A 12,531-nucleotide genomic window follows, 5' to 3' on the forward strand; every position below is an offset into this window, starting at 1 on the left:
GCAAGTTACCCAAAGTGATGTGTCCAGGTTTGGGAATTCCTTCACACTGTCATCTATCCCAGGAATAGATGAACCCCAGGACATGAATCAAATATGATCAAATTAACGAGGGCTCATTTAGCTATGATGGAAGCATAAAACGTTGCTCATAAAAGTGCATGAAATGATCTGAGAGGGAAATTTCCTCTTGCCACCTTTCCAAAGTGTGGATGTATGTTAAGTCCATGAAAAAATCATCAGTTCATCAGTTTTTTAATGTTAAGAGTTTTTACATGTAATTGGTTCTAAAACAGAGCCAGCTTTACATAGCATGTCTTCATGTTTATTAACACGTACATGTGCATGTGCTGTAACCAAAGACTGATTTGAAATCATGGATATAATATAATGAATTATAGACTTTTTTACTTGCATTTTACTTTCATTTATATATATTGTATGAATTTTGCTGTCTATGTTATGTATCATATGGCAATAAAAATAGTTTTGAGAAAATCTGTTTTGAATCTAGTTTTTTTATGCTGAATTTTATAGTAAGTAGAAATCTTAACCCAAATGCTAATGGTAATATAACCCTTGTGATGGGTTCTGGGTTTCGACACAATTTTTATTAACCTCAACTTTGAACATTGGTCAGTTTAACCTAATTTTTGGATAGTTATCCTAACCCAGTGTGCTGGGTCAAACCAATAACCCAACCTTGTTAAGTTGAAACAACTCAGGGTTGACCCAGCACTGGGTTACAAATTGGGTTATTTTTTAACCCAGCATTTTCTAGTGTGTAAAAAAGGTAACCGAGAGGAGTATTCAACTGACAGTTTCATGTCAACAGTCACAGATGATTTTTAGTTAATTTTTTAATGTGATGTTATAATTGATTGAGCATGTTGAATTTGTCCAGAAAATTCATTTAATTTCTGCAGAATTATAGAGTGGATTGCGATGAAACTAGGCACACATATATGTGGGTGTCCGAGAAGAGGAATCCGTTGAGAAATTCGTGCCAGTTATCACAGATGATTTTGAATACATTTTTACATTACGTTATCGCATTCCTTTAAAGTTTTTACATTTGAGCAGACTTGTCCTTTTACTTTTTGGGAGTATAAAAGCAGTTTCAGATGAAACTTGGTCCAGAGATACAATAGGTTGCCCAGAGGAGGAATGTGTTGAAACTTTGACGTCAATTATCAAGAATGATTTTTAATTAATTTTTGAATGTGATGTGATTGTTTTGCATTGACTGTATTGAACATGAGCATAACTGTCTTTTAATTTTTGTGGAATATTGCAATTGATAGAGATTAAACTTGGCCCAGAGGTACAGTAAGGGGAACCAGGCTATCCCAATGCAATATGTGTGCGCGTGTATGTGTGCGAATGAAGGAGAACAGGCGCTGCCGTAAAGGCAAGTGTAGAAGCGCAAGAAAATTTATGTGGCGGATCTCAGGCGGCTTGCTTGACCGCGGCTCACAAATGACGGCTCACTTAACTGCGGTCTAATACCAATCTCTCTTTCTTTCTTTCTTTGGCCGTAATTGTCTCAAACTGCCTCTGAAAATCCGCTCTCACCGGTACTGGTACCGAACACCGTGAGCACGCTTTGTGTTCTTCCCGTCTTTGTAACGGTACAGTCCTGAGACAACGAGGGAAGAACTCTGGGATTTAAAAAACACAGACGCTAAAAATTTTCATTGTCTTTTACACGGGTAAAACACGTGGGTGGATGCTGATGGGATAGCAGACCGATATCACCTTCTAAAGCAGGGGTGGGCAATTAGTTTTTACAAGGGGCCACATGAGAAACCCGAGTTGTGTCAGAGGGCCACATCAACGACAACTTGAGCCCAAGTCTGCTTAACTTTCTTAAATTGTAAAATTCACTAAATTATATATTACGAATAGCTGGTACTGGTAATCAGAAGAATAAAACTAATATAAAATAATGTAAATATTTATATTGGGCTATGTGAAATTATGGTGCATAAGCCAAATACAACAAAAACAATCACTGAATCGGTGTTATTTCATTTTAACATGTTTAACTCAACAAACAAGAAGTTGATAGAAATGCAACAATGACTTGTGTCATGTTTTCCTCCTTTTCAGTGAGAATAATCCAGCCTGTTCCTGTTTGAACAAGGGCATTGAAATCTGGCTGAATGTCGGAGGCGGCTATGCGAAGAACGGCTGAGAAGTGGTCATCAGTGACAGAGGACCTGTGTTTGGATTTGTTGAACTTCATCACCAAGAATGTCTGTTCACATACATAGGTAGATCCAAAGAGGACTAGAATCCTCTGAGCATGATTCCTCAGGTGTGGAAAGTTCTCTTCTTTGAGGGAGGAATCAAAGTCCAGCAGTGGGACTGACCCGAAGTGCTCTGCCAGAAGTGTGTCAGACTGCAGGTCAATGAGTTCCATCTGAACATCACTTGAAGCATTATCCACACTGCAGGTGAAGGGAGAAGAAACCATGTCCATTTCATTTTCAAGAGCTTTGAAATCTTGAAATCGCCTTGAAAACTCTGCATGCAGTACTTCTAACATGGCTAAGTACTTGTGGAGGTGATTGGCATTTGGAATAGCCTCCTTTAGTGTTGGCAAGTGGGTCAGAAGGTTTTCCTTCACTTGGCTTGAGATAAGCTGCAGTGTCCTCATGAAAGCCTTTACTGCACTGTACATCTCATGCACAAAAAGTCCCCTGCACTGCAGTTTGACATTTAGTTGGTTCATTAGTGCAGTCACATCCACAGCAAATCCGAGGTCTGCCACCCAATCTTCATCAGAAAGCTCTGGGACGTCATGTCCTTTCTTCACACAGAAATCCTGAATCTGTTCTCTCAGATCCCAGACACTTTTCAGTACCTTGCTTAGGCTGAGACACCTGACAGAGCAGTAGTAGCTGATGTCACCAAGTATCTGTGAAAAGCACAAATTTATGGGAAATGTGAATTATATTCATGCTGCCCATTTGAGGACATTGGGCCCCTTATGCCACCCTCATCAAGTCTGTTTCTGAGTTTTTGGTCAGTGGCCTGCTGGAGGTCATTTTGCTGGGCAGTGCTCATCATGGTAAATGGTGAATGGACTGGTTCATATATAGTGCTTTTCTACTCTATTAGCACTTCTCTGCCTTGTTCTGTCATTTGTACAAACCTTTTTAGCAGGTCAGAATCAGCACAGCATTTTAAAGTATGTTTAGCAAGCAAAACAAAAATAAATAAATAAACAAACATACAAAATCACTGCTCAATAGAGGAAGGAAAGAAAAGAGGAGAAAGAGTATACACCAGGAATTTAGATTGGAGGATTCCTATCAATGACTGTACAGAGTGCAAGGTCAGAAAGATTAAGTTTCCTTGGTGAAGTAGTTTCCTTTAGTTGTAAAGGACTAAAACATTGTTTCCACTTCTATGTTGAAAACATGCCCCCACACTGGAATATGTGTGTGGGGTTTATGGATTTATCTAGAAATTGGTCACTGGAAACTTATTAAATGAGAAATTCTGTAAATGAATGTGCTCGTTATTCTGTGAATTATACAGTAAGCATCCCTTGGACTTGTGGTCAAGTGGTCACCGTTGTCTTTATGTTACTTTAGCTAGACTATTGTAATGTAGAGTAGTGAGAGACGTGATGTGATGATCAAGGTTAAAAGTATGAATGTGACTCACTGTGGTTGATGTGCGTATTGAGTAAGACAGAGAAGGTGATATGCTGTGTTTGCACAGCATGAAAACATGTAGGTCCACCTGTCTGTCAAGCAGTTTTCTATCTATGGTAAAATAAATAAATAAATACATAAAATTTATAAGCAGAATGGTTCTCATTTAGCACTTTTCTGTTCTATCTCAGCACTCAAAGCCTTTACACTCTGCTCATGATCATCCATTCACACCAGCACCACCCCTCTCCCCCTCTTTATAGCTAACATTCACACACACCAATGGATGCATCCAGGAGTAACTTGCCAAAGACAGGCATCTACTGGGACACTGACACTGGGATCAAACCACCGACCTTCTGAGTAGTAGCTAACTGGCTCTACCATCTGAACTACAGCCACCCCAACTACATATCTATCAGCCTGAAAGCAAGGAACATAGTTTACACAAGTGCACTTACTTGCCTCTGTGAGTAATCTACTGAAAATGTGTTTGTGATCAGTATGTGGACCATTGTTTTAAGTTTTAGTTTAAGCTTCATCTCCAGATCTTGGAGATAATACAGATGTCATCCAGGGAAGGACGGATGTTGTTTTGCTTTGTTGTGTTTTAATGTGAAGTGTGTTTATTTATTTTATATTGCATGTTTTGGTTATATTTTGTGCAGTGTTTTATTTATATTGCATGTTTTTGGTTACACTGTCAATCTGTCCTGGAGAGACTCCGCCCTTTTCCCATTTCACTGATTGGACACACCTGAGAGGAGTGAGGGGTAATTTACACAGAGTGCTCAGTGACTCAAGACTGGTAGAGCTTGGCGTGAAAGCAGGGAAAGCCAGCGACGCGGGGCGAGCGGTCCGACTGCTGCAGCAACGGGAGGGAGATACAGCGCCAGCGACCGAGGACGCGGAGCGAGCGGTCCGACGGCTGCAGCAACGGAAGCCCAGATTACGCGTCTGCGAAGAATTAGAGGCGGCGAGGCAGGCCAGTGCCATTTACCAGTCACAAGGGAGCGGCGGGCAGAGTTGAGAGCTCTGCCCACCCGGGGTAAGTCTTTTTGACTTGTCCCCTTTTAATGAACGCTAGCTCCCTAAAAGAGTAGTGACTGCTGCTGCCTTTCCTTTTTTAGCGCATCGGGGCGCAGAACGCAGAGAGGAAGGCGAGGACGCCGCCGGGTTCCCTCCCTGTATTGCTTCACCGGGGTGTCTTAGTGACTCTTATACCGTAGCGGACGCCACTGGACTTTTAACGTTGTTTTATTGATTTTTAATGTTGTCCCCTGGCCAGGGCTGTTTTAATCTATTTTATGTTTTTTAACTGTTTACATGTAATAAATTATATTTTATCCTTACAGTTTTAAAATTTGTGTGCATTCCCTTGGCTGCCCCACTGCTCTGTCCGTTTTTAGGAGGGTTTCTCTCTTTTTTAACATCTGTGCTTAAATCACCTTCCCTCCCTCCGTTACACAAACATGATCGAAAACAACGGCTCATCATTGCGGTATTCTTAATTTAGGCTATCTTCTTCATGAACTACAGACACGGAAACACAAAGGCATTTTATGGCACTCCTGTCAAGTAGTTTTCCGCTATAGGTGCCTTAACCAGTCACTGAGACAGACTGCGATTTCCTGCCATCTCTAAAACTACAGGTAATCACTGTTCTTCACTCTTTATTTTAATAGTTGTTCATTTGTTTCAGAATTACAATATAATAGAATAAATCCCCCTGTTACTTTATTTGACCTGTCAGAGAGGCTGAGATCTGTGAGCTATACCCAACGCGCAAAGACAAGCAAGAAGATCGAAAATATAATTTAATATCGTGAGAAAATTGTTTTTCACGCTAGGTTGCCCTCCGAATAACACCTTTTACATCTTTAATGTTGCTAATAGCGTGTTGTAGCCTACAGCACCTTCTGTTGAATTAAAGATAATAGGTAATGAGCCACACAGCAGTGCGTAATGGCTGCGCGCAGTGGCTCGTCTTTAGTTCCGTCGTTGTTCGCACTTCTATGATAAAAGAAAGGATTGAGTGTCGGAGGCGACACTGAGGAGGTATTTTTGCCCCTAAGCAGGCAGAAGAAGAAAAATGTTATTACCTCCACTAACGAGCCACGTGGAGTCACAGCTGTGGATATTTGTAGAAGATGGAAGAAAATAAAACTGAGCTGACCAAGGAACCTCCGAGTACAGGGGTGCCAAAAGATTTATGATTCTGGAGAAACGAAATGTGTGAGCATTTCTCTCTTCGTGCATCTACAGGGAGGTTTAAAAGCATGGAAGTTTGTCTCCAACACTGAAGAAGTTGCCATCCTTAGTTCAAAATTTCGTTTTAGTTAAAACAAAGCAAGACCGCTTTATTTATATAGCACTTTTCCCCCTGTGCAGATATCGTAAGATATCGACTTACTCAGACCTCTGCATAGCTGCAGTTTCAATAATTTCCGTATTTCCATAAATATGATTCTATATTTGTGCACTTTGCACCTGCCGAATTACAACTAATTTCCTATAGTTTATATTTTTAAATCTCGGGAGATTCGCAGCACACTTCACGGCTGTTTTAACGCTTAAGCTTTCTATTGGAGCGAGTAGTGTAAAGGAAAGCGGATATATACGTTGCTTTTGCTTTAAACTGAGCCCTTTCCTGAGCCAATTTTACCTGTGAGCAGGGAGGGTTTTCAGTGAGCCACAACGCGACAACGAATCTTCCTCCTGAACTGGTAGCCTGTTTTGTTTTTTATTTTATTTTATTTTATTTTATTTAGGGGGGTCGGCGACTCACAGGAAGGTCACGTTCAAACGAATCTTTAAAGAATGCGTAACATCTCACCGGCCACAGCACAGGAGCTGAACAAACTACAAGAATCAACTCCACTGGACTGCTAAACCTACAGAGGGGCCACCTTTGCAGGCTGCACAAGAAATTTGGGATAAACAAGCTACTTTAAAGTACGATCATGAACCACTATGCACTACTACTAATTGCTACCCCAGTACACTCCTACAGAAATGTAGCCACGATTATAAAAGTACAAGCATGTCTGTCAAGCAGAAGAGATCCTTTTTCTTCTTCTTCCCTTGGGTGCAGACATGGATCAAGGATTTCACTAGACACTAGGAAAGTTGACGCAGAGTGCAGATTATACACAACAAATGTACTTTTTATTTGCTTTTTTTAAATGTTTTTTGCAGGGTCATGCTTTTAAAACTACAGTTTATGAAATATCTCTTTTTAGGCGCGAGGGATACTTCCCCTGTGGTTGTTTACGCAACTTTTGTGCTCAGCAAGTCCAGTGTTCAGTCACCTTCTTTAAAAGTCTTTATGGGCACAGCATGCAATTAATCTTGAATTTAATATTTAACAACCATGTGTTTAAACACTTTGAGGGAAAATGTGTTTGACTACAGTTTGTTTTTCTTCTGCGAGTAAAATATCTTCATCAGCTGACTTTTAGAACAATTTTGACCCAATTAAAAATCTTGTGCACTGGATTCTTGACTTCTCAACAAACACGACTCAAAGATAAAAGATAAATAAAATTCTGTACCATCAGGTTTTTAACCTGGGATGTTCTCACCCTTATTAATGATCCTGTATACAAGGATGTGTCAAAGCAGGCATAAAAACATTGTTAGTCTGTGCCGGGACAATGAGGGCAACCACAGTGTAGTCTTTGATGATTCTGCTAAATGGTCTGAGGAGTCCTAGCTTCAATAGTTTTTTCCTTAGTTTTGTTCCACTGGAAGGATGAAATGCCACTCCTTTGCATTTGGTGTTTTGATGATGGTGGAGAACAGGGTCTACCACGTTGGTCCAAAATTTACCAAAGATGTTGCAGCACAAAAACTCAAACTTTGATTCCATGCAGGTTGCCAGCATTACCTGTAGTTTTCATGCAAGGTCACAACTTGTTTGCAATAACTTGCAGGCGGCAAGTGAACCGGAAAGTGCAGCACAGAAAAAAAGGTGACAGACTGTAACATCTTACCACAGCAACCAACACATTTTAGAAAGGGTCCCTTTCAGTTTTCATTATCATTTGGTAAGCAGCTGGTGAACCTTTATACTAGCAGCAGAAGTTTCCAGGCGGTTGCCAATGGTCTGTAGGCCTGCGTGACTGAGGCATGAGATAAACAAACAAAACCGTGATGCATGTTCATATGAATGATTAATTGCATGGGTGCAAAGTCCTGCAGATTCCTAGGCAAAAGGATGCAGGACCCAGGTGTGGTGCTGGTATCTTTGATCTTAAACATTTAAGAGTTCCAAATATGCAAGATGTTTTTTAAAAAAAAGATTGGTTTCTCATGCTGATGCTGTTCTCCAGGTAATAGTTATAGCAAAGCTTAGGAATAATGTCAGAGTTGCAAGTTACGCCAAACCCACAGCCGCCTTTTTGTCTTTTCTCAGGTTATTTCTCAGTGTTGTCTGGTAAAGTTGAAGCACTGTCAACTATGAGGTATTAAAAAACACACTGTTTACTGTTTGTGTCATCTTTGCCAGTTCAGTAACACTTCTGCCCAGTTTTTAAACTTAAAATTGAAATTCAGTCTCAGTATTTATGGTTAAACTTTGAACCTTCCACCTGCAGATGCTTCCAGAACACAAAGTGCACGCTGAAATGTTTGCTTTGGGTTCCGGCTGCACTCTGTGCTCTCTACTTCACATGTTCATCCATGAAGTGAGTATCTTTAAAAAAAGAAACACACAAAAAAACCTCAGCTGCCAGTTTAATTCGACATTCCTGAAATGGCATTCCTGCAACACAACTACATGGATCCAACAGGCACGATCGTTTTGGAGATGTAGATTTCGTTGCTTTTGAAATATGTGGCTGACTTATCTTGTGTCCACTCTGTTTGAATCACTGTTGTAAGGTAAATGACAGAAATACCATTATACATATTACCTCTAAACATAATCCAAAATGTTCCTTTCAATAAAACAACCTTAATCCTGTTTCTTATTTCTAAATATAGACTAGATTACATTAGTTTAAACAAGGTGCTGACAGTAAATTTTTAACTCACCCCTGAGTATTACATATTGTCATTGTTATGATGGCATTTAAAAAAACAAACAAACTATAAAATGCTTTTGATATCAGTATTTTCATAGGTTTCCAACCCATGGAAAAATGCACACTGGAAAAAGGAAAGCTGCCAACCCTGGACAACAGCGTTGATGTCAGCCTCGACTTTTGGTAAGACCATCAAGACATTTCATTTTGGCAACCAAGGTGCTACCGTTACTGTTTCACTTAAGTCTCAGTGTTTCTGGCCTCAAACACCATAAAATTGTTCTCATATGTTGTAAAGTTACATGTTAAACCCAAAACACAGTAACAGACAAAACTCCTCCTTGGGTATTTACTTTGTTTTAGCGGGTTAAACTTTAATTCCTTTAAGATGTGTGCTTACCTGTAACAACACCCCCACTGCAGCTCTCATGCAGACTAGGTTTACTGTTGGATTAGGCTGTTCTTATCATACAGGTCTCACCTTTTCCACAGACAGTAGTGCTAGTTCAGACTAAGTGTTAATATCATCCATATGAAATAGACACACTGAACTTTTTGTGCCTACACACACATCTTTTGTTTTGTTTTTAAATTAAACCTTTTGATAAACTATGGAGCGCAGCAGTGCCTTGGGGAATAAATTGCTCATCCAGTGGTCAGCATTTTGATTGACACACTTACAAGTGTGTAAGTGTCCGTGTGTGAGACCAAATTGCTAATGAAACATCCATCAGTGTATGAGGAAGATTCAAGGAATGGATGCAATGAAGGTAGATGATGAGGAGACGAGTGTCAGGGGTGATTTGTGACAGTTGGATAGAAGCAAAACTGAAAGGAAAGGTTGAAAGATAGAGTGAGACCTGCTGTGATAAGTGGTTCAGAGACAGTGGCAGTGGCAAAAGTGTGAGCTGAAGATGTTGTGATTTTCATTGGGAGTGAGCAGGAGAAGAATGGAAATGACTACATCAGAGAGCCAGGTTGGGTTGAATGGTTTGGTGACAAAGTTAGAGACGAGATGTGCAAAGGAAAGATGGTGAAGAAGGTTTGTGACATCCATGACTGAACTGTCTGCATCATATTCGAAATAAAGGTTTAAGTGTGTGCCTGAATTCCACACACTTCCACAGGACACCTTTGTTCTGTCTTCCGTCCCTCATCCTTTAATTAAAACTGTAAAACAAGCAAAACTATTGTATGAATGGCCCCCTGTAAATGAGAGCAAAATTTATTTAACAGATAAATATTTGCATAACTTGATTGTAATCATAGTTTGTCTGTGCACTGAAAATACGTAAGCTGCTATGTCCTCCTCTGAGCTTATCAGGCTTCTCTTCTACCTCATCTCCTGCAAACAGTAAGTCTTATTTGTTACTTTGGTCAACTCTTGAAGAATCTTTCTGGGCTTTTGTATTGGTTATAATAAGGACCTAGTGTATCTGAGTTGTGGTTTAAAGGTGCCTTCAGAGATGAGTAACTCTCTCTGGTTTGTGTGCTGCTTTTCTTTTTTCAAAAACCTGGTTGCCTAGCTACTGTCTGATCTCACCAGATCCTCTCGAGACTTTTGTGGCCAGCATTGTTTGTTTTCATGGTTCCTGTTTAAAAATTCTTTCAACTGAATTTAAATAGTTTGAAACTGTATTTATAAAGAAAGGAGAGGCACAGTTCAGTGTACTTTTAATACTATATTATTGATTATATAAATAGAGTAAATATGACTTATAGCTCATTGTGTATTCCACATTTATTTGTGGTCTCTATTTCTTCTACATATTGTGATTTACCACCACAGGAAGTCCTAACTTAACTGTGACCTGTTTAACTGTTTTCATTCCACTTCAGGTCTCGAACTGACGTTCAAACATGCACAACTTGGAAAGCTCCTATTATCTGGGAGGGGATGTTTGACCCTAAAATTTACGACCAGAACCACAAGAAGGAAGGATCCTCTGTTGCTCTAACAGTGTTTGCTGTGGGAAGGTTTGTTTTCACATTAGTACGACTGTTTAAAATACATCCTGGTCTTCTAATTGCCATTTAGTCTGTATATTTGTGCTTTATTCGTCTAACTGTTTTAGACTGTGAAATAAAGCATGAACTCTCTTTGTCTCCACTATCACCAAAGGTACTTGGACGAATACCTCGAGACCTTTCTGAACTCCTCAGAACACCACTTTATGGTGGGTTTGCCTGTGTCCTACTACGTATTTACAGACATGCCAGAGAAGGTCCCGCACATCGATCTCGGTCCTCAGCGAACCTTGACAGTGATCAAAGTGCAACGGCACTCAAGATGGCAGGACATTTCGATGATGCGAATGAAGGCGATATCAGATGTCATAGAGTCTGATATTCGCCACCACTCCACGCATGTCTTCTGCTTCGATGTAGATCAGGTGTTCACTGGGAGATTTGGCTCAGAGGCTCTGGGAGACTCTGTGGCTCTGCTCCATGCCTACTACTACCACCTTCCAAAGAGTTACTATACTTATGACCGAAACCCGAAATCCAAGGCTTACATGGAAACCGGGGATTTCTACTATCACGCTGCTGTCTTTGGAGGTTCATGGAAAAGCGTAAAATCTCTGGCTGAGGCCTGCTACCAAAACATCATGGAGGATAAACAAAATAACGTGGAGGCTTTGTGGCACGATGAAAGCCACCTAAATAAATACCTGTGGCTGCACAAACCCAGTAGGGTGCTTTCTCCAGAGTACTGCTGGGATACCCAAATCGGCTACAGGAGTGACATTCAAGTCACTCGACTGCTATGGGCACCAAAACAATATGATAAACTGCGCACACCTTAGTATTTCTTGGAATTACACACAAAACCATGCAAATTCAGCAACTCTAATAACATGAAAACTATATGAAAACACATTTTTCTACGTACTCCCAAATATGCAAAAGTCGGCAACCACTTCAAATAATGGTATGAAAACAATATGGCAAAGGAAAATTTTCCTAGTTACTCATGCTTCCTCTTTGAGTTCATTTACACTCAACTCCAAAATGCAGGATAAGTTTGCTTACAAGAACTCAGATAAACGTCTATGCAACATTGTCTTCATTTTCTAAAACTACATGCGCTGATGAAAGGTCAAACAAGCAAACCAAACTGCATATAATATACGATTTCAGCTCTTCTTTATCTCATTTCTTCAGCTTCACTTCTTGTTTTGTGGGGTTTTTTTTGTACTGATGTCACGTTCACATTATGTGGTAAAATGCATTTCTGGTTTCCAAGTATTAAGCGCAGGTGGCTGATCTGTTGAAAATTTAACCCTGTATTTGAATTTCATATAAAGTTATTTTGCATTCCTGGAATTAAGATCATCTGCAGCTCATTATTCTTGGGGATAAGCCTGTGATCTGAATATTAGAGTTATAATTTTTAAACATCATTTATAACACATGAACTTTGAACCAAAGGTTTAGTGTTCATTGTCAGCTCGTGCTGTTTTTACAAGTGTGCTATTAATTGGTGTAATGTTGAAAAATGACTGAACTGTTTTGTATATTTATATTGTTGTGGTATAACGAATGTTGGTGAGTACAACTGCAAGTTATTTTGTACTGATATCAATAAAATGACATCTGGGGCATTACTGAATTCTATGATGGCAACCTTCGTAGTAGAAGTAAGGATGCCATATTTTAAAGAGCTGTTTTTGACAGTTTGAGACACGTCTGTGTGCGCATCAAGTGCCTTTCTGCAATAATAATGGCCGTATTTGCTTTTCTTTCTTTTGATTAAAAGATGTCATAATAAAATAAATGTTTGTAGGACTTTTTTGAGGAGAAATATATTATGTACAAAAACTGCAATGTTGGCTCTA

The 12,531-nt window shown here is 39.7% G+C and overlaps 2 protein-coding genes across 8 annotated transcripts; one reads left to right on the forward strand and one right to left on the reverse strand.

The window, feature by feature from the left end:
• Positions 1-1,548: 1,548 nt before the first annotated feature.
• Positions 1,549-5,850, reverse strand: LOC120440264 (general transcription factor II-I repeat domain-containing protein 2A-like). Its single transcript, XM_039612477.1, has 2 exons — positions 5,768-5,850; positions 1,549-2,920 (listed from the first exon to the last, which is right to left on the reverse strand). The coding sequence occupies exon 2, from the start codon at positions 2,732-2,734 to the stop codon at positions 2,042-2,044; it is 693 nt and encodes a 230-aa protein (XP_039468411.1). The 5' UTR covers positions 2,735-2,920; positions 5,768-5,850; the 3' UTR covers positions 1,549-2,041.
• LOC116334247 (alpha-1,3-galactosyltransferase 2-like) lies at positions 4,433-12,300 on the forward strand. Of its 7 annotated transcripts, XM_039612471.1 has the most exons (7): positions 4,433-5,317; positions 6,437-6,620; positions 8,083-8,131; positions 8,264-8,353; positions 8,780-8,875; positions 10,532-10,669; positions 10,815-12,300. In XM_039612471.1, the coding sequence occupies exons 3-7, from the start codon at positions 8,127-8,129 to the stop codon at positions 11,497-11,499; spliced, it is 1,014 nt and encodes a 337-aa protein (XP_039468405.1). In that variant the 5' UTR covers positions 4,433-5,317; positions 6,437-6,620; positions 8,083-8,126; the 3' UTR covers positions 11,500-12,300. The 7 variants fall into 7 exon arrangements, with proteins under 7 accessions (XP_039468405.1, XP_039468404.1, XP_031613482.1 ...); XM_039612470.1 differs by having other exon boundaries at positions 6,437-8,131; XM_031757622.2 differs by lacking the exon at positions 6,437-6,620.
• Positions 12,301-12,531: the final 231 nt, after the last annotated feature.

This window comes from Oreochromis aureus, linkage group 5 (assembly GCF_013358895.1).
Source record: "Oreochromis aureus strain Israel breed Guangdong linkage group 5, ZZ_aureus, whole genome shotgun sequence".
Taxonomy (NCBI): Eukaryota; Metazoa; Chordata; class Actinopteri; order Cichliformes; family Cichlidae; genus Oreochromis; species Oreochromis aureus.

Bases quoted from the DNA above. Each gene is read 5' to 3' on its own strand.
- LOC116334247 (XM_039612470.1), top strand. From the start codon at position 8,028: ATGTCAGAGTTGCAAGTTACGCCAAACCCACAGCCGCCTTTTTGTCTT. The intron at 8,354-8,779 runs GTGAGTATCTTT...TTTTGATATCAG, and splicing joins TTCACATGTTCATCCATGAA to TATTTTCATAGGTTTCCAAC. The intron at 8,876-10,531 runs GTAAGACCATCA...ATTCCACTTCAG, and splicing joins GATGTCAGCCTCGACTTTTG to GTCTCGAACTGACGTTCAAA.
- LOC120440264 (XM_039612477.1), bottom strand. From the start codon at position 2,734: ATGAACCAACTAAATGTCAAACTGCAGTGCAGGGGACTTTTTGTGCAT.